This window comes from Ranitomeya variabilis, chromosome 2 (assembly GCF_051348905.1).
Source record: "Ranitomeya variabilis isolate aRanVar5 chromosome 2, aRanVar5.hap1, whole genome shotgun sequence".
In the NCBI taxonomy this organism is placed as follows: Eukaryota; Metazoa; Chordata; class Amphibia; order Anura; family Dendrobatidae; genus Ranitomeya; species Ranitomeya variabilis.
Window position 1 is genome coordinate 846423820 of NC_135233.1, and position 23311 is coordinate 846447130.

The following is a 23311-nucleotide window of genomic DNA, read 5'->3' on the forward strand; positions in this document are numbered from 1 at the left end:
AAGTCTTCCTTCAACCTTAATAACTATGTAACATTGCTATATACTACGTGGGCTGTGTTAGATACTGCATGGGCTGTGCAATATACTACGTGGGCTGTGCAATGTACTACGTGGGCTGTGTTAGATACTGTGAGGGTATATGCAATATACTACGTGGCCTGTGTTAGATACTGCGTGGGCTGTGTTATATACTACATCTCTGTGCTATATACTATATGGGCTGTGCTATATACTACGTGGCTGTGGTATATATTACGTGGCTGGGCAATATACTACATCGCGGTGCTCTATACTACATGGCCTGTGTTTTATACTGCATGCGCAGTGTTATATACTACATCTCTGTGTTATATACTACGTGGCTGTGCTATATACGTGTCTGTGCCATATACTACGTGGCTGGGCAATATACTACGTGGCTGTGCTATATACTACGTGGCTGTAAACTACATACATATTCTAGAATAACCGATGCGTTAGAATCGGGCCACCATCTAGTGTGAACATAAAATATAAGTGCTTGTAATGAAAATGTTACAGTCATACTCTACTAGCAGGGATGAGCTGTGTAACCAGGGCATAAAACAAAGATTAAACAGTGCGTTAAGATTTAGAAAACTAATGAAGAAGCATTAGACTCCCGCTCTTGTTTCTAAAGAGACAGCTCGAATGGCAAGTAATATACTTTTTAAATCAATCTCCAGGTTTGAGAATCGCATTCATTTCCTTTAAGAAAACATACCTTCTAAACACTGCCCCTTAAAGTAGACTTTCTGTTCTAGTCTAAAATTCTCCATCTCTTCTTCAGATGCAAAGTTTATCTCTCTGGACACAGATTTACATTTCAAGATTTTCTTGGGCACCCGAGCTGTAGGAAAAAGCAAACAATGTAAAAAAAACAAAAACCCATAAGCACCACAGTTGTATGATCTACAATAGATGTATTGCTAGAATTGGTACAATATATCTCTATTATATTCAATGAAGGACATCGTGACTTGCGTTTGGGCAGTAAGCTCCTTCGGTTTCGCAGCATTAAGAGTTGAGCAAAGATTCACGGGACTGTAGTCCAGTGGCCAAATCGATAGTCCGCAGCTGCTAGACCAGAGCTTTGCAAATCTCAATTGTACAGGGAAGATTGATTCTTAAAGGGAACCTGTCATCAGAAAAAATGCTATTAACCTGCAGATATGGGGTTAATCTGCAGGTTATTACCGTTATTATGCTGCCTGCTCCCTGCACGTAGCCCAACGCTGCGGGAAGAAAAGCAACTTTATTCACCCCAGCAGCGCTCCTGTTTCAGTCATGGTGGCGGCACCTGCGCTGGACTTCTTCATTCTTGCCATTTTATCCTTTGCATATACCACAAACGTCCTTGCTGGAAATACCCGTCTACGTAAGGTTATGAATGAGGCTACGCTGTAGTACCAGGCATGATTACAAACAAATGATGTGCCTATACAAGAAAGGGGTCTTTTTGTACCGGTGTAACCTTGTGAGTCTACTATGTCCGACTGCCTGTCTCCAGTAGGTGTACACACCCAAAAATGATGCACGGCAGAGAGCACGTTCGCTCTGTCAGCACCATTATAGTCTATGGCCAAGTCGGCACAAACAGCCAAATCTCACTTTATGGGGGTTTCGAAAGTAAGCTCCGGAGGGGACCAACGCAGTGTGAAGGCACCATAAGAATTAGCAGGGATCAATACTTTTTGCTGAAAAACAAATAAAAGACTATCACTTTCTATTGTCTTTGTCTGCATAAGTGCCCGACTTTGCTGGCAGAAAATGTAGATATTTTATACAGAACATTCACAACCACACCTGTAAACAAGGCGAGCCACACCACATGTTTCATGCTCGTCTGAAAATCATGAAATTGCTCGTTAGAAGTTAATACTTAAAGGGCATCTTCTACTATGAGCAGTTTGTACAGTTCTCATATGGATAATATCTACAGAAAAGCTGAGCTACTCTCATACATTGCACTACTCAATTACTAGAAAGACAAACTGACTTTTTTTTTTTTTTTTTTAAAGATTTTAGTAACTCAACAGGATTCTCAACTGAAATCCCCTGTAATCCCCTCTGGCTTTAGTTTGTATAGAGCTTATTGCTTATGATCTGCACTACTGATATAGTGGATTCTTCAAAAAATCAGCACACCATAAAAACAAAATCCTTTACTGATACACTTTAAAAACCTGCATGTTCATATTATACATTTCAGGCATTGCAGCTCATAATCATAGCGAAAACCGATAAAGGGGAGAGAGTGCAAGGCACAATAACAAAGGAAACAATGACAGTTTTATTGATTAATAATTAAAAATAATACATACAAAAGTTAAAAGGGATTTTCCAACGATCTTAAGTTCATTTTAATCAATAGATCTAGGAATAATATTAATTTCCACAATTGGATGTGTGTAAATAAAATGTCCCTGTGCTGAGATGATCTTATAAATGGGCCCCTTCTGTGCACTATGTAATGGCTGTGTCTGACTGTGCAGGAACATGGTCTGATGATATCACAGCTCCTGGGCAGAGGAGGAAGCAAAAGAGAGTATACAGACAGGACAGCAGGGGATCACAGCTGATTCTTTCTGTGAGATAAAACATTTCACTGCCAGTTTTAAAACAATGTTTTACTTCAAATAAAGAATCATTTGCAATCCCATGCTTAACAGGACATCATAATCATCATTAATCACTGCAGCCTGGATGAGGGTAGTGACACAAGCTGTGAGGCAGTGTTGTGGTCACTTGTCCCTGCTTCTTTCACTATGATCACTGTGATTGAATCGATAGGTCATCAGGGCACAGAGGTGAAAGAAGCTGTGGCAAGCGAACACAACGTTGCCTTCTGAGGACGTCCAGTTTCATAATCCTGAGTGAATACAGAGGCTCAAATGGAACATTACAAAAAGTAAAGTATGAAAACAGATATAGGAATTAGTCGTTTATGGAGAACTGTAGAGAAAGCGGATCTTTCACTGGATAACACAATAGAAAATACTAATATTACTAACCCTTTCCTGATGTAGGACGTAATAGTATGTCCTACATGATGTTCGCATGCATGGAGTGGGCTCAGGAGCTGAGCCTGCAGGATACCCGGCAGATCCTCCCCCCCCCCCCCACTTTATAAATAAATAAAATAACATATTTGGAGTTGTCATGTCTGAGAAGATACAATGTATCAAAATATTAGATTGATCAACCCAAACCTGTAAACACCGTAATGAGGGGAAAAAAAAAAAAAAAAACACACCAGATTTAAAAAAATGCTAAATCTTGTGTACCAAAATGGTATTAAATAAAAAAAAAAATCATCATCAACACAAAAAAAACCAAACAAAAAAAAAAAAACAGAACAAAACATAACCTTCACTGATGGAAAAATAAATAGGGGTCTCAGAAAATAGTGACACAAACCAATTCCATTGGTAAGACAAATATTGCTATACAAGATGGTATACCTGTAATGGTACTGACCTGGAGAATCATTTTACCACTCGTTGTCTAAAGGATCTATTTAATAATTTATGCACCTTTCTATAGTGAAATCTGGTGACAGATCGGCTTTAGTGGGATAAAAAAAAATAAATAGCAAGAAGCACCCTTTAAAAAGGACATACCGTATATACTCGAGTACAAGCTGAGATTTTCAGCCCATTTTTAAAGCTGAAAGTGCCTCTCTCGGCTTATACTTCAGTCATTGTCCCAGGGGTCGGCAGGGGAGGGGGAGCGGCAGCTGTCACATCATATGCACCCCCTCCTGGCGCGCCAGCAGCTGTTCCTGTGTTCAGTGGTCACATGGTACTGCTCATTAAAGTAATGAATATGGACAAGTCTACCCTTCCATAGGCGTGGAGTGCATATTCATTACTTTAATGAGCGGTACCATGTGACCGCTGAGCACAGGAACAAGCTACCGGCGCCGTATGCCATCGGAGAAGCAGGGACATACAGAGACCGCCAGGAGGGGGTGAGTATGACGGAGGGTGAGCCATGCGATAGTCATCTGTCCCCGTTCCACCGCCGGGCTCTATCTTCCACGTCCTCTTGCTGTGACGTTCAGGTCAGAGGGCGCAATGACGTGTTTAGTGCGGGCCCGCTGCCTGAAAAGTCACAGCCAGAGGACCCGGAAGACACAGAGGCGCGCAGAGGTGGAACAGGGACAGGTGAATATTGCAAGTGCCAGGAGCCTGAGCAAGCGGCACCGGCACCTGGCCTCCATAGCGCGCTAGTGTCCCCGCCTGCTCAGGACACCGGCACCTGACCCCCAGTGACGAGAGGTGAGAATGTCATTTTATTTATTTTTTTTACATCGCAGCAGCATATGGGGCATATTATTCTATGGAGCATCTTATGGGGCCATCAACCTTTATGGAGCATTATATGGGGCATATTATTTTATGTAGCATCTTATGGAGCCATCATTAACCTTTTATGCAGCATTATATGGGGCATATTTTAATATGGAACATCCTATAGGGCCATTATTAACCTTTGTGCAGCATTATATGGGTCATACTTTTTGTATGGAGCATCTTATGGGGCCCCATCATTAACTGTATGGAGCATTATATGCGGCTTTTGATTCAATATGGATATTCAAAAACATTTAACCTAATGATGTCTCAATTAATTTTACTTTTATTGATAACTATTTTGATTTTTGAAATTTACCAGTAGCTGCTGCATTTCCTACCCTAGGCTTATACTCGAGTCAATAAGTTTTCCCAGTTTATTTCGGCAAAACTAGGGGTCAGTTTATACTCGGGTCGGCTTATACTCAAGCATATATGGTAATAAAACTTACCTTCATGTTCAACTCCTGGAAATGACAAATCTTCTGCTCCCTGCCACATCGTCTTCCCTGTTTCACCATCCCGGAGAATCATTGAATTTCTAATAGGATTAAGGAATACAACCTGCAGTGATCTAAAACACGAAAACATTCAGCAATTCATACATTACCAACTCCAAACAAAAGATGCGGCTGGCTTATCATGCAACTCATACTATACATCCAAAAATTGGGTAAATATTGCCATAGTCTCCAGGACGTTTTTCAGTACACGGACAGGGCTTGCCGCAGTCAGACAACCTCTTCAAAATGTTTCGATTTTTTTTTTTTTTACGAGCATTTAATGACCACACAGATGCTGAATCCTGGATGTTAATCTCCACTAAAATGGTGACTGCGACCTCTAAGTACTTTCTAATGCAGTTAAATGAAGATGGACCTTGCACACCAGACTTGTCTCCACCAATGATTTTACAATTTACTTGAAGCATTTTTCAAGTCCAGAATTGCAAATCTTTGCTTATTTCGCTGCAGTATTTCAGAGTACACAAAGTTTAAAAAGAAACTGTATGCAGAGGAGAGTAACCTGTGCTGCTTCTCCAAGACCGACACGACTGACAGGACATAGCCATAGACAGGTCAACTAAACTGAGCCGGAATAGAAAAAGTCAGAAGGTACCAGCCAAAACGATTGGTCTCTCCATTCAAATTTTCATTTCCGGCTAGGTTTTCTCTTTAGCGGCATGCCTGCATAGAGGGAGCCTGTCCCCGATTTCTGCTGCCTATAGTTGGGAAGCAAGAATCACCAGACAGGTTCCTTTGATGCAATGCATATCCTGAGAACATGTATTGGACCCAAATTATTGAGGTTGTGATGGCTCACAACGTAAATGAAAACACCTCGGAGTGAAGGAGAGTCCTTGCAGCATGGCTGAGGCATTATCTGCTAATGCGATATAAACAGCTTAAGTTTTCTTCACCCAGAGGGCCAAGAAGATTAGCAACTTCACACAATGAATTCAAGAATAGCCTAACATGGTTATATCATACGTAAAGTCATCAAACATTAGCCTAGGCTCACACAAATGCAGTGTCAACCCCCAGCTCTGAATCAGAATCACACAAAAACAGGATTCCAGTGAAAACCACGTCAGAGCCAATTCCTATTAGGAGGTTGATAGAATCACTTTGGACTCCTGGCCTTAATCGTAGCATCATTCCTACAATAAAGCTGACACGATATCTGTAAATATACAAAAAAAAACACTGGCTCATTACTGGCAAAACAAAATGATCCTCATCTTCCCGTTACAAACAAAAATCTAAGATGATTTTTTTCCAGGATGATAACGGGCAATCATAAAATCCTCCATGTTCTTGCACTGGATGGTTAGTATTATGGTATGATCATACAGAGACTTACAATGTGGAGTCTGTAGTGGATTCTGTTCTGAAATCCACATTAAAAAAAACAACTTCAAATAATCTTAAAGGCATTCTATTGATTTCAATAAGGTTACGTTCTCACAATGAGTTTTTAATGAGTTTTTTTTTTTACACTTCATATTTTGGAAAAAATGTAAGTAACCTATGTGTAATTCATGGGTGCAGAAAATCTGCAACTTCAAAAACTCATCAAAAGCCCATCGTGGGAATATAGCCATTTATATGACTAGTTTTTCTTCCTTGAAGTAGTTTAAAAGAAAAAAAAATTAAAAAACAAAACAAAAAAAACAGTACTGTGGAAAAAGTGACATGTAACTTCTTTTAAATGGGTTCCTCACAGAATTTGCACCACATTTTACACTGATGCCAAAAACTTTCAAAAACGTGTGAAAGAGAAAACAAAATCAGATACTTGGTCATAACTAAAGAATGTTATAGAAAAAAATAAAAACACACACACACACGGATTTCTCATGAGGATTTCTCTTGAGAAAAGCATATTGAATATTTTCACCCCAATGGGGAATTCACAGAAAATTCAAGACTGGATCCCAATTAAGTCCTGAAAGTGTGCAAATAGTCTAACACTGCTTCAATTTGGAAAGTGGTCCTGGATTGTATATGTGATGGCGAAACCAGCAAAAGGCTGCCAAAGTGACACAGGACTCCGCACTCTAGGATTGTGACACAACTGATTAAACTTACTGTATATTGGACTTATGTCGGATATGAATTACCAGGGTATCAGTGAAAAATACATTTCCAGTGTATTAAAAACTGCTTAGCTTAAAGGGTACCTGTCAGCAGTTTTGGCCGATATAAGATACGGCCACTGCCTTTCAGGGCTTATCTACAGCATTCTATAATGCCCCCGGTCTGACCTGATAAGAAAAATAAGTTTTTGGCCATGTGCACACTTTGCGGTGTGCTCTGCGGGTTTATCCCGCAGCGGAATTGATAAATCTGCAGGGCAAAACCGCTGCGGTTATCCCTGCAGATTTATCGCGGTTTGTTCCGCGGTTTCCGCTGCGGGATTACTCCTATACTATTGATGCTGCATATGCAGCAATATGCAGCATCAATAGTAATGATAAAAATAATAAAAATGGTTTATACTCACCCTCTGACGTCACGATCTCCTCGGCGCTGCAAGCGGCGGTCCGATTCCAAAGCTGCTGTGCCGAGAAGGACCTTCGTGACGTCACGGTCATGTGACCGCGGCGTCATCACGGTCATGTGACCGCGACGTCACCACAGGTCCTGCTCGGCACAGCAACTCTGACCGGCCGGCCGCGTGCAGCGCTGAGAGGTGAGTATAGCATCATTTTTTATTTTAATTCTTTTTTTTTTACACTATTCATGCTTCCCAGGGCCTGGAGGAGAGTCTCCTCTCCTCCACTCCGGGTAGCAACCGCGCATTATCCGCTTACTTCCCGCAAAGTGGGCACAGCCCCATGCGGGAAGTAAGCGGTTCAATGCATTTCTATGGGTGCAGAATCGCTGCGATTCTGCACAAAGAAGTGACATGCTGCGGGTTTTAAACCGCTGCGTTTCTGCGCGGTTTTTCCCGCAGCATGTGCACAGCGGTTTGCGGTTTCCATAGGGTTTACATGTTAATGGAAACTGCTGCGGACCCGCAGCATCAAAGTCGCCGCGGATCCGCGGTAAAAACCGCGAAGTGTGAACATGGCCTTATTATACTCACCCGGCGGCCTGTCCGGTCCAATGAGTGTCACAGGTCCGGGTTGGCGCCTCCCATCTTCTTGCGATGCCTCCCTCCTGTTGCTTCATGGCTCCCCGGCATCGCGCTCCTGCACAGGCGTACTTATCTGTCCTGCTGAGGGCAGAGGAAAATACTGCAGTGCACAGGTGCTGGGAAAGGTCAGAGAAGCCCAGCGCCTGTGAACTGCAGTACTTCACTCTGCCCTCAACAGGGCAGATAAGAACGCCTGCGCAGGAGCACGATGCTGGGGAGCCATGAAGCAAGAGGAGGGCGGCATTGCAATAAGATGGGAGGCGCCGGACCCGGACCTGCGACACCCATCTGACCGCCCCCCCACCCTGGGGTGAGTATAATAAAACTTATTTTTCTTATCTTTCAGGTCGGACCAGGGGTTTATCTACAGCATTATAGAATGCTGTAGATAAGCACTGAAACCTGGTGACAGGCTCGCTTTAACCATTTTTTTAAGTTTGTGCTTGTATTAGACAACACATAAGCTTCAGATTGTCTATGCATCGGCTGTCATAGAAAAGAGGGCTAGCATAGCTATAGAAACAAACTAGTACTAATCACCTTCACAGGACTGATGACATGCTTGATATGGGGCCCGAACAAAGATATTTTTAGTTAGCTTTTGGTCACTGGACACCTCCTAAAGAGGCTTTTACACTGAAAGTTTATTGTGAAATGAGTGTTTACTATTGTGCAGACACGGGATCGGTGGGCGCTGGAACCGCATGGACCATGGATCGTCCTGCCAAATGCCCGCTCTCCTTTTAATGTGGACAGAACACTACTCAGACAACACAGGGTGGGGGTAAAACAATGTGGCAATAATTTATTGAACCACCAACACACAATAGCATACAGAACAGTCCCAGCAAATACCCAAGATGGTGAAAATTACAGAGTCTCACCCTTCCGCTGACTTGCCGGAAATAGAGCTGCTTCCAGTGTCACTTACCCCCACCAGTGGCTCCCCACTTTTGGTGGACCCCCACAATCAGGAGGTATTGACAAGCTTAGGAAGCTAACCGAGAGCAGTGAGGTATGTGGTCAGGTGACCCGATTGTCCCAATCTGGATTCTTTAAGACGTCTCTGGGGTTTCAGTGATGGTCAATGAAGCAGTCATGTGTTCTACTAGCCGGATCAACAGTACCCTAAGCCGAGATCCTGAAGAGTCACACCGACCAGAAGAAAAAGTCTTTTTATATAGTGGTATGTAACCTATTTTCAGATTTAACAAGTGTCCTTCAGTCTAGCATCACAGATAGGGGAGAAGAATGGTGATTAGATCAAGTAGCATTACTTGATTATTTAAACTATTTGCATACTTTTCCCTCTCTGCTTTCAAAGTCAACAAACAGGTCCATAACTCAATGCATAATTAGCACATCAGCAAACATATTTGTTCAGTGGCCATGCATTACTGTTTTACAAAGATAACAGAAGATAAACTGTAGGAGATAATATTAGGGGTTAATATTCGTCCTACAAGAAGAGTTAATACTTTAGACAACAGTTTATGATACTGGGCCTACACAATTTACATCTGGCATAATTAAGAGAAAGCGTTGAGTCGTCACAACTATCATGATAATCTTTCAGTGTAAACTGGCTCTCGATGTATGAGCAAAACGCGTGTTCATAAAGTGTTATGGCCTTTTGCGCAGCATAAAAGATTATCGTTCTCAGCAGCGTATCCTCCTGTGGCAGCCCATGCACACTAAGTGGCACAGTGACAGACCATGCGCATTAAGTGATCTCTGACAGATCACTCTCTTTATCGTTTACTAGAGTCTGTATGTGTTATCAGACTACTGTACGACCACTGATCAATAATATTTACTGATAAGCGGTCATTTAGTGCAACTGGTCAGTCCATGTAAACTGACCCCAACAAGAATTGTCCAAAGTGGAGGATTTCTTTACCATGGGATCATCACCTACAAACAGGCTGCCCATCCGCTACAAAGTCCAATATAAACTTAGCACTCTCATCCACAAACCTCTCCACAGTTCTGTACCAGCTGAGTCTGTATTGTCCGCTGTAGTGTGATCCTCCATGTGCATGCCGCTCACTAATGCTGACTCACAGCCTCAAGCTAGCTTAGTGAACGGCGTGCACACAGAGGACCACACTACAGCGAATAATACAGACTCAACTTGGCTAAAGGTGACCCTAAGAAGCCGAAAGGCAAAATTTCTGCTTGTGCCTACTTTGTGCAGACGTGTCGTGAGGAACAGTTCTGCACCACCCTACATCTCCTCCCTCACATCTGTTTATCACGCTACTCATGTTCTCTGTTCCGCTAATGACCCAAGACTAACATCCTCAATAGTCTGAACCTTCCACCCAGTCTCCAAAACTTCTCACGTGCTGTGCCAATTCTCTGGAATACACTACCCAGGACAATTTTGATTCATTCCCAATACCCTCAGTTTTAAGCGTGTCCTAAAATGCGCTTCTTTAGACTGACCTACTGCCTCAAGTATGTAACTACGCCCATTTTGTCCTTCCAAAATTTTCTTCCAAAGCTGGGCCCTCGTAGCATCTGTTCACACACGCTCCTTGCACTTCTAGCCCTCTGTGTCTGTACTGTACACAGAGGTTGGTGACCGATTCATGCAGCGTTATGTGAATACCTTATTTAGTATACTATGGCTGTATCATCCACTACAAGCACTTTTTACCATTTATCTTTCGTGTCTCCTCTATTTCCTCATTGATAGTGAGCTTGCGAGCAGGACCCTCACACCTGTTGGTATCCGTTGAATTAGGTGTTACTCTATATTGTGTTTATTGTCCATGTAATTTCCCTCTGAATTTTAAAGTGCTGCCGAATATGTTGGCGCTACAGAGATAAAAATTATTACTACAATCCTACTTAAAGGAGTTATACCAAGAAATAAAATACACTTTAATAGATCTCGGAATAAAATATATTCCACAAATATATCTACACTTTAAAATATATCATTTCTCATTCTATAAAACATAACTAAAATAAATAAATATATATATATATATATATACACACACACACACACATATATATATATATATACATACATACATATATATATATATATATATATATATATATATATATATATATATATATACACATACATACATACATACACACACATACACACATATACATATGTATGTAATTTGCTTAAGTGGTCAGAGAACTTGAGTGATATAAAACTTGTTTTGCTTTTCACTACTTCTCCGGCACTACGTAATACTCTCACATGACACGCAACTGCAGGGGAGATGTATGCTCAGTTTTACGTTGCAGTCTGAACAGCTGGTTACATTGTGGCATGCAACATTTAGAAATAAGCCATAGACCTTCTCAAACAAGTAATAAATTGTCTGGGAGAGAAGATACCGGTGCTCTTTATCAATGCATAGACAAAAGTGAATGCTGATACATTGCTGCATGTAGAAAAGCTAGAGGCATCAGTTTAACCATTGTAACTGAGTAATAGTATTCCCAGATGTAGAGCTGGTGAAGCTGATCAGAGGGAGATGTTTCCAGGGTGAGGATTGTGTGCGTGAGGTTGATATGGAATACATTTGCTGAAAATCTTCAGGAAAACAACATCATTGTGTTACAAGAGGTTGTTATAACTTCTAGGCCGCAGTTCCCCAGCATCTCATACACAGCAGGTGGTGCTCACTACACCTTTTAGGCTGCACCTTCCCCTGAGCTTCCCATTCACAGCAGGTGCTGCTTGTTATACCTTCTAGGCCGTACCATCCCCAGAGATTCCCATTCACAGCAGGTGGTGTTTGTTATACCTTCTAAGCTGCACCTTCCCCAGAGATTCCCATACACAGCAGGTGGTGCTTGTTTTACCTTGTAGGCTGCCATTTCCCCAGAGCTCCCCATACACAGCAGGTGCTGCCTTTTATACTTTCTAGGTCGCACCTTTCCCAGAGCTCCCCATACACAGTAGGTGCTGCTTGTTATACCTTCTAGACCGCACCTTCCCCAGAGTTTTTCATACAAAGCAGGTTCTGCTTGTTATACCTTCTAAGCCACACCTTCCCCTGAGCTTCCCATTCACAGCAGGTGGTGTATGTTATACCTTCTAGGCTGCACCTTCCCCAGTGCTCCCCATACACAGTAGGTGCTGCTTGTTATACCTTCTAGGCCGTACCATCCCCAGAGATTCCCATACACAGCAGGTGCTGCTTGTTATACTTTCTAGGCCATGCCTTCCCCTGAGCTTCCCATTCACAGCAGGTGGTGTATGTTATACCTTCTAGGCTGCACCTTCCCCAGAGCTCCCCATACACAGTAGGTGCTGCTTGTTATACCTTCTAGGCCACACCTTCCCATTCACAGCAGGTGGTGTATGTTATACCTTCTAGGCTATACCATCCCCAGAGAATCCCATACACAGCAGGTGCTGCTTGTTATACCTTCTAGGCCATACCATCCCCAGAGATTCCCATACACAACAGGTGCTGCTTGTTATACCTTCTAGGCCGTACCATCCCCAGAGATTCCCATACACAGCAGGTGCTGCTTGTTATACCTTCTAGGCCGCACCTTCCCCAAGAGTTTCCCATACACAGCAGGTGCTGCCTTTTAAACTTTCTAGGCCGCACCTTCCCCAGAGTTTCCCATACACAGCAGGTGCTGCTTGTCATACCTTCTAAGCTGCCCCTTCCCCAGAGCTTCCCATACACAGCAGATGCTGCTTGTTATACCTACTAGACTGCTCATTTCCCAGAGCTTCCCATACACAGCAGGTGCAGCTTGTTATACCTTCTAGGATACCCCTTCCCCAGAGCTTCCCATACACAGCAGGTGGTGCTTGTTTTACCTCCTAGGCCATACCTTCAACAGAGCTCCCCATACACTGCAGGTGGTGATTGTTATACCTCCTATGCCGCCCTCTCCCTATACACAGCAGGTGCTGCTCTGGGAACATCTCAGGCTGCTGAAACAGAAAAGTGGTTAACACTAGGATTACAGCAAGTACAGTCTGAGGTAACAGTGCTTTGTAAGCTCTAGGAATAAGTACTTTAAATCTGACAGACACTGTGGAGATCGCGAGGGATGGGGCTTATTTTATTAATGCTTGCCACAAGCTTCATTTTGACCACTCACGAAAAATATAATAGAGGCTGGGGATGTGCAACTGTGCCACGAGCGGCTTATAGGCACATGAGGATTAGTAAAGGGGGGGGAGGGGAAACGTTATGAAATCTCTCTGCCTAATGCTCTCATGCAGCCAAGGACCACCACAAATTTCTATGGAGTCTCATGAACTATCCCCCAACATTTCCAGTATGTGATTTTATCATTGGTTGCAACTCATGTGACACTAAAAAGGTACCTTACTCCACTAGATTAACACATATTAAGACAAACCAAACACCCATTTATGGTGGGGATAATGCTGATGGGTAATGTAGCAAAATCTGTGATATCACACAATACATTGTTTAATGTACACAAAACACAAATGCAACTTGTGCAAAAGTTTGCTTTAAGATGGAAACCATTCCACTTTATTACCTAAAAGAAAATTATAAAAGGGAATCTATCAGTAGGATTAACCACGTTAAGATTTATGAACCAGATACAGATCTCTCTGAGAATCTGCCTCCAGAGTGTCACGACTGTTGTGGGGTGACCTAGGACCAGGGGCTCCTTCCCTGTCCCCAATGCTAGGGGGTGCCCTAGCTCACCCTATTCCCTGGTTTACTTCTGAAGGTGAAGATGCCGGGGCCACGTACCTTGCCTTATCTCCTTAATCCGCACTCCGTCTGTACCCTTCCCCCACCCAGGGAAGAGGGGAGTAGCAATATACCGTAGTACACAAACCAGAGGAACAAGGTAACACGAACAGGGGAAAGTAAAATTCCAAGCTTACAACTATTCACTCACATATAACAGAGGAATGCACCAGGGAGTGGAAGATGGGGTAAAACCAAAGTAGGAGAAGGAAAAGGAATTATCACACTTACTAAACCAAGCAACAATCACAGAAACCCAGCAAACTCCTATTCATATAACCATCAACACCTACCCTCTTAGTCATGCAGTAAAAGCTAGCTCTGACTATGTGTGACAATCAGGACCCAGATTATATAGGAGATAGGAGTGGCTAACAGTGCACGTCTGAGAGCCCTAGCTCACAGAGCTCCCAACATGGCCAATAAACCCCTGTACTGCCAAAAGAAATTTACACAGTTCAAAAAGAAGGTGAAGTGCTTCTTTTCAGTGCAGGAGAAGGAGCAATCAGATGCTGTGGTCTTCTGGCTCCTGTCTGTTGCGATAACTCAGTGACACAGAGCTTATTTTAACTGAAATGGGGTGTTACCCATGTTACACATGTATAGCACAATCTGTACTTAATTTTTTAAATTGGACAGATGAACCCACTAAATAATATAAGAAATACAGCAACAGTGGAATTAAAACATAACTTTTACTAATATCGGATAAAAGTCAAAACAGTGTCACCCAAAGTGATATAAAAATATGGGGCAAAGTCCCCACCAAGAGACCTACAGAGGACCCCCGTTAGGATTCAAAAAAACTCCGCCTACAATGGCGCTAGCGGAATATATGCAGACCAACGTATGGTTTAAACCATAGCTGCCAGAGACATATACATATGAATAGCAGAACCGTATCTCATACAATTGGTTGCACGTAAAACAATTATCGCTGTATAGAAAAAATGGCACCTACAATGATGGTGCTACAAATAATTGTTAAAATGAAATAGAAAAGGAACAATCTCACCAATTCCAAGATGCGTGAGCAGGAGCACCGGAAAACCTCTGGTCAGGGAATAATCCAGGACTTGATGAAAAAAGACAATACCCTGTCATGCTGTAAGACAGCACAGGGGGTGGCAGAACTCATTGTCTCCCTTTCTTAGCATGTAGGCACTCATCTCTCTATACAAGCAGGTCCCCTGATGATTGACTTGGAGGAAACGCGTCGGGACTGACCACAGGGAGAGTGCAGGGCATTCTATTACAGGGGTAGATGTGGACTGCCCTTGTAAGGGCAGGAGCTCTGGGGATAGCTTACCGGTAGCCCCATAGGGAATGACAGGGTATTGTCGTCTCTTTTCATCAAGTCCCGGATTATTCCCTGACCAGAGGTTTTCCGGTGCTCCTGCTCACGCATCTTGGAATTGGTGAGATTGTTCCTTTTCGGTTTTCATTTTAACAATTATTTGTAGCACCATCATTGTAGGTGCCATTTTTTCTATACAGCGATAATTGTTTTACGTGCAACCAATTGTATGAGATACGGTTCTGCTATTCATATGTATATGTCTCTGGCAGCTATGGTTTAAACCATACGTTGGTCTGCATATATTCCGCTAGCGCCATTGTAGGCAGAGTTTTTTTGAATCCTAACGGGGGTCCTCTGTAGGTCTCTTGGTGGGGTCTTTGCCCCATATTTTTATATCACTTTGGGTGACACTGTTTTGACTTTTATCCAATATTAGTAAAAGTTATGTTTTAATTCCACTGTTGCTGTATTTCTTCTTCTTTCCATGTAGTTGTAATCAGTCACAGCTCTGCAGCAGTGCTGAAGGCATTATGAGAGAGGTACATGTGCAGTTATGCTTGTAATGAGATAAAGATCAGCTCTGCTGTACTGTGTTAGCTGTAATTACAACACAACTCTGAAGTGAGATCTGGAGAGCGGATTGTCAGTCATTACAACTAAAGGCCCCGTCTCACATAGCGAGATCGCTAGCGAGATCGCTGCTGAGTCACAAGCTTTGTGACGCAACAGCGACCGCAGTAGCGATCTCGCTATGTTTGACACGTACCAGCGACCCGGCCCCTGCTGTGAGATCGCTGGTCGTGTCGGAATGGCCTGGACCTTTTTTTGGTCGTTGAGGTCCCGCTGACATCGCTGAATCGGTGTGTGTGACACCGATTCAGCGATGTCTTCACTGGTAACCAGGGTAAACATCGGGTTACTAAGCGCAGGGCCGCGCTTAGTAACCCGATGTTTACCCTGGTTACCATCGTAAATGTAAAAAAAAACAAACACTACATACTCACATTCCGGTGTCCGTCAGGTCCCTTGCCGTCTGCTTCCCGCACTGACTGACTGCCGGCCATAAGTGAAAGCACAGCACAGCGGTGACGTCACCGCTCTGCTGTTAGGGCCGGCGCTCAGTCAGTGCAGGAAGCGGACGCCGGGGGACGCGAAGGCGAGTATGTACTGTTTGTTACTTTACATTTTACACTGGTAACCAGGGTAAACATCGGGTTACTAAGCGTGGCCCTGCGCTTAGCAACCCGATGTTTACCCTGGTTACCCGTGGACCTCGGCATCGTTGGTCGCTGGAGAGCGGTCTGTGTGACAGCTCTCCAGCGACCACACAGCGACTAAACAGCGACGCTGCAGCGATCAGCATCGTTGTCTGTATCGCTGCAGCATCGGTGTGTGTGACGGGGCCTTAAGTCTCACAATGGTAGCGCCTCCCTGCATTTAACCCCTTAATCCCGTATGACGTACTATCCCGTCAAGGTGACCTGGGACTTAATTCCGGGTGACGGGATAGTACGTCACGGGGGGGAGCGCGGCCGATCGCGGCCGGGTGTCAGCTGCCTATCGCAGCTGACATCCGGCACTATGTGCCAGGAGCGGTCACGGACCGCCCCCGGCACATTAACCCCCGGCACACCGCGATCAAACATGATCGCAGTGTACCGGCGGTATAGGGAAGCATCGCGCAGGGAGGGGGCTCCCTGCGGGCTTCCCTGAGACCCCCGGAGCAACGCGATGTGATCGCGTTGCTCCGAGGGTCTCCTACCTCCTTCCTCCCTGCAGGTCCCGGATCCAAGATGGCCGCGGCATCCGGATCCTGCAGGGAGAAAGGTGGCTTACCGAGCGCCTGCTCAGAGCAGACGCTGGTAAGCCTGCACCGATGTAAGTGAGATCGGTGATCTGATAGAGTGCTGTGCACACTATCAGATCATCGATCTGTGATGTCCCCCCCTGGGACAAAGTAAAAAAAAAATTTTTCCACATGTGTAAAAAAAAATAAAAAAAAAAAAAATTCCTAAATAAATAATAAAAAAAATATATATATTATTCCCATAAATACATTTCTTTATCTAAATAAAAAAAAACAAAAAAATACAAGTACACATATTTAGTATCGCCGCGTCCGTAACGACCCAACCTATAAAACTGCCCCACTAGTTAACCCCTTCAGTAAACACCGTAAGAAAAAAAAAAAAAAACGAGGCAAAGAACAACGCTTTATTACCATACCGCTGAACAAAAAGTGGAATAACACGCAATCAAAAAGACTGATATAAATAATCATGGTATCGCTGAAAACGTCATCTTGTCCCGCAAAAAACAAGCCGCCATACAGCATCATCAGCAAAAAAATAAAAAAGTTATAGTCCTGAGAATAAAGCGATACTAAAATAATTATTTTTTCTATAAAATAGTTTTTATCGTATAAAAGCGCCAAAACATAAAAAAATGATATAAATGAGATATCGCTGTAATCGTACTGACCCGTCGAATAAAACTGCTTTATCAATTTTACCAAACGCGGAACGGTATAAACGCCTCTCCCAAAAGAAATTCATGAATAGCAGGTTTTTGGTCATTCTGCCTCACAAAAATCGGAATAAAAAGTGATCAAAAACGGTCACGTGTCCGAAAATGTTACCAATAAAAACGTCAACTCGTCCCGCAAAAAACAAGACCTCACATGACTCTGTGGAGCAAAATGTGGAAAAATTATAGGTCTCAAAATGTGGAGACGCAAAAACTTTTTTGCTATAAAAAGCGTCTTTTAGTGTGTAACAGCTGCCAATTATAAAAATCCGATATAAAAAACGCTATAAAAGTAAATCAAACCCTCCTTCATCACCCCCTTAGTTAGGGAAAAATAATAAAATTAAAAAAATGTATTTATTTCCATTTTCCCATTAGGGTTAGGGTTAGGACTAGAGTTAGGGTTAGGGCTAGGGTTAGGGCTAGGGTTGGAGGTAAAGTTAGGGTTAGGGTTGGGGCTAAAGTTAGGGTTAGGGTTGGGGCTAAAGTTAGGGTTTGAATTACATTTACGGTTTGGATTAGGGTTGGGATTAGAATTATGGGTGTGTCAGGGCTAGGGGTGTGGTTAGGGTTGCCGTTGGGATTAGGGTTAGGGGTGTGTTTGGGAAAGGGTTTCAGGTAGAATTGGGGAGTTTCCACTGTCCAGGCACATCAGGGGCTCTCCAAACGCGACATGGCGTCCAATCTAAATTTCAGCCAATTCTGTGTTGAAAAAGTAAAACAGTGCTCCTTCCCTTCCGAGCTCTCCCGTGCGCCCAAAAAGGGGTTTACCCCAACATATCGGTTATCAGCGTACTCGGGACAAATTGAACAACAACTTCTGGGGTCCAAGTTCTCTTGTTATCCTTGGGAAAATTAAAAATTTGGGGGGCTAAAAATCGTTTTTGTGAGAAAAAAAAAAAAGATGTTTTATTTTCACGGCTCTGCGTTATAAACTGTAGTGAAACACTTGGGGGTTCAAAGTTCTCACAACACATCTAGATAAGTTCCTTGGGAGGTCTAGTTTCCAATATGGGGTCACTTGTGGGGGGTTTGTACTGTTTGGGTACATCAGGGGCTCTGCAAATGCAACGTGACGCCTGCAGACCAATCCATTTAAGTCTGCATTCCAAATGGCGCTCCTTCCCTTCCGAGCTCTGTCATGCGCCCAAACAGTGGTTCCCCCCCACATATGGGGTATCAGCGTACTCAGGACAAATTGGACAACAACTTTTGGGGTCTAATTTATCCTGTTACCCTTGTGAAAATACAAAACTGGGGGCTAAAAAATCATTTTTGTGGAAAAAAATATATATATTTTCACGGCTCTGCGTTATAATCTGTAGTGAAACACTTGGGGGTTCAAAGCTCTCAAATCACATCTAGATAAGTTCCTTAGGGGGTCTACTTTCCAAAATGGTGTCACTTGTGGGGGGTTTCAATGTTTAGGCACATCAGGGGCTCTCCAAACGCAACATGGCGTCTCATCTCAATTCCAGTCAATTTTGCATTGAAAAGTCAAATGGCGCTCCTTCCCTTCCAAGCTCTGCTATGCGCCCAAACAATGGTTTACACCCACATATGGGGTATCAGCGTACTCAGGACAAATTGCACAACATTTTTTGGGGTCCAATTTCTTCTCTTACCCTTGGGAAAATAAAAAATTGGGGGCGAAAAGATAATTTTTGTGAAAAAATATGATTTTTTATTTTTACGACTCTGCATTATAAACTTCTGTGAAGCACTTGGTGGGTCAAAGTGCTCACCACACATCTAGATAAGTTCCTTAGGGGGTCTACTTTCCAAAATGGTGTCACTTGTAGGGGGTTTCAATGTTTAGGCACATCAGGGGCTCTCCAAACGCAACATGGCGTCCCATCTCAATTCTAGTCAATTTTGCATTGAAAAGTCAAATGGCGCTCCTTTCCTTCCGAGCTCTGCCATGCGCCCAAACAGTGGTTTACCCCCACATATGGGGTATCAGCGTACTCAGGACAAATTGTACAACAACTTTGGGGGTCCATTTTCTCCTGCTACCCTTGGTAAAATAAAACAAATTGGAGCTGAAATAAATTTTGTGTGAAAAAAAGTTAAATGTTCATTTTTATTTAAACATTCCAAAAATTCCTGTGAAACACCTGAAGGGTTAATAAACTTCTTGAAAGTGGTTTTGAGTACCTTGAGGGGTGCAGTTTTTAGAATGGTGTCACACTTGGGTATTTTCTATCATATAGACCCCTCAAAATGACTTCAAATGAGATGTGGTCCCTAAAAAAAAAATGGTGTTGTAAAAATGAGAAATTGCTGGTCAACTTTTAACCCTTATAACTCCGTCACAAAAAAAAATTTGGTTCCAAAATTGTGCTGATGTAAAGTAGACATGTGGGAAATGTTACTTATCAAGTATTTTGCGTGACATATGTCTGTGATTTAAGGGCATAAAAATTCAAAGTTGGAAAATTGCGAAATTTTCAAAATTTTCGCCAAATTTCCATTTTTTTCACAAATAAACGCAAGTTATATCGAATAAATTTTACCACTAACATGAAGTACAATATGTCACGAGAAAACAATGTCAGAATCGCCAAGATCCGTCAAAGCGTTCCAGAGTTATAGCCTCATAAAGGGACAGTGGTCAGAATTGTAAAAATTGGCCCGGTCATTAACGTGCAAACCACCCTCGGGGCTTAAGGGGTTAATACAATGTCCGGCCCATAGATAACTCATTAATATTAAGAAAAGCAAGGCATTCTCTGGAATAAGACAGTGGATCAAGATATCATTTTATTCAACTTCCTATCACCTACACGCCCACATAGAAGGCTTGGAAGGGGGGTGGATTGACCCTACTTACAGAGAGTGTGTATATACACATATACACACACTTATCAAAAAAAGTTGAGGCAGCACGCCAAATCCAAAACTATAATGTCCTTTTTAATAGCCCATGTGGCAACGTTTCGGTCCTTGGTACAGACCTTTCTCAAGCAATTACAGAAGTGCATAAACAGGATATTTAAGGCAACCAAATTAACAAGTATTTAGCAGCAATATTGTGAATAAATACCATTATAATGGTGATTAAGCACAGTACATAAGAGTACAATATTAACAGATCATATAAAGTGACATAGTACAATGATAGTGCAAAACTGTACAGTACTAGTGATAAACATGTATAAAACAATTGATCAATTATAGCCAGCTGTCCACAGTTAGTCACCGGATAGTGGACCGACCGGAAGTTTACAAAACGCCATCTTGGAAAAAGGTAAAAATGCCCACAAGCGCCAGACAAAAAAAAATACATTTTTTTTTGTATATATATATATATTTTATATATACATACATATATAATGTGTATATACATACATACATACAGGTCCTTCTCAAAAAATTAGCATATAGTGTTAAATTTCATTATTTACCATAATGTAATGATTACAATTAAACTTTCATATATTATAGATTCATTATCCACCAACTGAAATTTGTCAGGTCTTTTATTGTTTTAATACTGATGATTTTGGCATACAACTCCTGATAACCCAAAAAACCTGTCTCAATAAATTAGCATATTTCACCTGTCCAATCAAATAAAAGTGTTTTTTAATAACAAACAAAAAAACCATCAAATAATAATGTTCAGTTATGCACTCAATACTTGGTCGGGAATCCTTTGGCAGAAATGACTGCTTCAATGCGGCGTGGCATGGAGGCAATCAGCCTGTGACACTGCTGAGATGTTATGGAGGCCCAGGATGCTTCAATAGCAGCCTTAAGCTCATCCAGAGTGTTGGGTCTTGCGTCTCTCAACTTTCTCTTCACAATATCCCACAGATTCTCTATGGGGTTCAGGTCAGGAGAGTTGGCTGGCCAATTGAGCACAGTAATACCATGGTCAGTAAACCATTTACCAGTGGTTTTGGCACTGTGAGCAGGTGCCAGGTCGTGCTGAAAAATGAAATCTTCATCTCCATAAAGCATTTCAGCCGATGGAAGCATGAAGTGCTCCAAAATCTCCTGATAGCTAGCTGCATTGACCCTGCCCTTGATGAAACACAGTGGACCAACACCAGCAGCTGACATGGCACCCCACACCATCACTGACTGTGGGTACTTGACACTGGACTTCAGGCATTTTGGCATTTCCTTCTCCCCAGTCTTCCTCCAGACTCTGGCACCTTGATTTCCGAATGACATGCAAAATTTGCTTTCATCAGAAAAAAGTACTTGGGACCACTTAGCAACAGTCCAGTGCTGCTTCTCTGTAGCCCAGGTCAGGCGCTTCTGCCGCTGTTTATGGTTCAAAAGTGGCTTTACCTGGGGAATGCGGCACCTGTAGCCCATTTCCTGCACACGCCTGTGCACGGTGGCTCTGGATGTTTCCACACCAGACTCAGTCCACTGCTTCCTCAGGTTCCCCAAGGTCTGGAATCGGTCCTTCTCCACAATCTTCCTCAGGGTCCGGTCACCTCTTCTCGTTGTACAGCGTTTTCTGCCACATTGTTTCCTTCCAACAGACTTACCATTGAGGTGCCTTGATACAGCACTCTGGGAACAGCCTATTTGTTGAGAAATTTCTTTCTGGGTCTTACCCTCTTGCTTGAGGGTGTCAATGATGGCCTTCTTGACATCTGTCAGGTCGCTAGTCTTACCCATGATGGGGGTTTTGAGTAATGAAGCAGGCAGGGAGTTTTTAAAAGCCTCAGGTATCTTTTGCATGTGTTTAGAGTTAATTAGTTGATTCAGAAGATTAGGGTAATAGGTCGTTTAGAGAACCTTTTCTTGATATGCTAATTTATTGAGACAGGTTTTTGGGGTTTTCAGGAGTTGTATGCCAAAATCATCAGTATTAAAACAATAAAAGACCTGACAAATTTCAGTTGGTGGATAATGAATCTATAATATATGAAAGTTTAATTGTAATCATTACATTATGGTAAATAATGAAATTTAACACTATATGCTAATTTTTTGAGAAGGACCTGTATACCGTACATATTAGATGGTGGCCCGATTCTAACGCATCGGGTATTCTAGAATATGTATGCAGTTTACTTATGAAGATTTCAGAATAATGCAATGAATACACAGGATTCAGCCGGCCACGACCAGTGCGTCTGTTGCTGGTTGTTCGCGGCAGGCCACGTAGTATATAGCACAGCTACGCAGTATATAGCACAAGCCACGCAGTATATAACAAATTCCAAACTTTGCTAAAATAAATAAAAAATTGCGCCATTTTCCGGTACCCGTAGCGTCTCCATTTTTCATGATCTGGGGTCAGGTGAGGGCTTATTTTTTGCGTGCTGACCTGGCGTTTTGAATGATAACTTTTTGGTGCAGATACGTTCTTTTGATCGCCTGTTAATGTCGCGGCGACCAAAAAAACGTAATTCTGGCATTTCACATTTTTTTCTTGCTACGCCGTTTAGCGATCAGGTTAATCCTTTTTTTATTGATAGATCGGGCGATTCTGAACGCGGCGATACCAAATATGTGTAGGTTTGATTTTTTTTTTATTGATTTATTTTGAATGGGGCGAAAGGGGGGTGATTTAAACTTGTATGTTTTTTTCACATTTTTTTTTTTTTTTTTTTAACTTTTGCCATGCTTCAATAGCCTGCCAATAGAAGCTGTCACAACGCGATCGGCTCTGCTATGCAGCAGAAATGCAGGTATGCTATGAGCGCCGACCACAGGGGGGCGCTCACAGCAGGCCGGCATCAGTAACCATAGAGGTCTCAAGG

General features: G+C 42.6%; 1 protein-coding gene across 3 annotated transcripts in view; it reads right to left on the reverse strand.

Moving 5' to 3' along the window:
• Positions 1-23311, reverse strand: part of PDE6D (phosphodiesterase 6D) — a 125706-nt gene that overhangs the window by 9006 nt on the left and 93389 nt on the right. For 2 of the 3 annotated variants that reach the window (XM_077290194.1, XM_077290193.1), the window contains 2 exons: positions 4829-4917; positions 743-868 (listed from right to left, as the gene is read on the reverse strand). In XM_077290194.1, the coding sequence (XP_077146309.1) occupies positions 743-868; positions 4829-4917 (215 nt within the window). Of the gene's footprint in view, positions 1-742; positions 869-4828; positions 4951-23311 lie in introns of all 3 variants that reach the window. The other variant, XM_077290192.1, reaches the window with a different exon arrangement.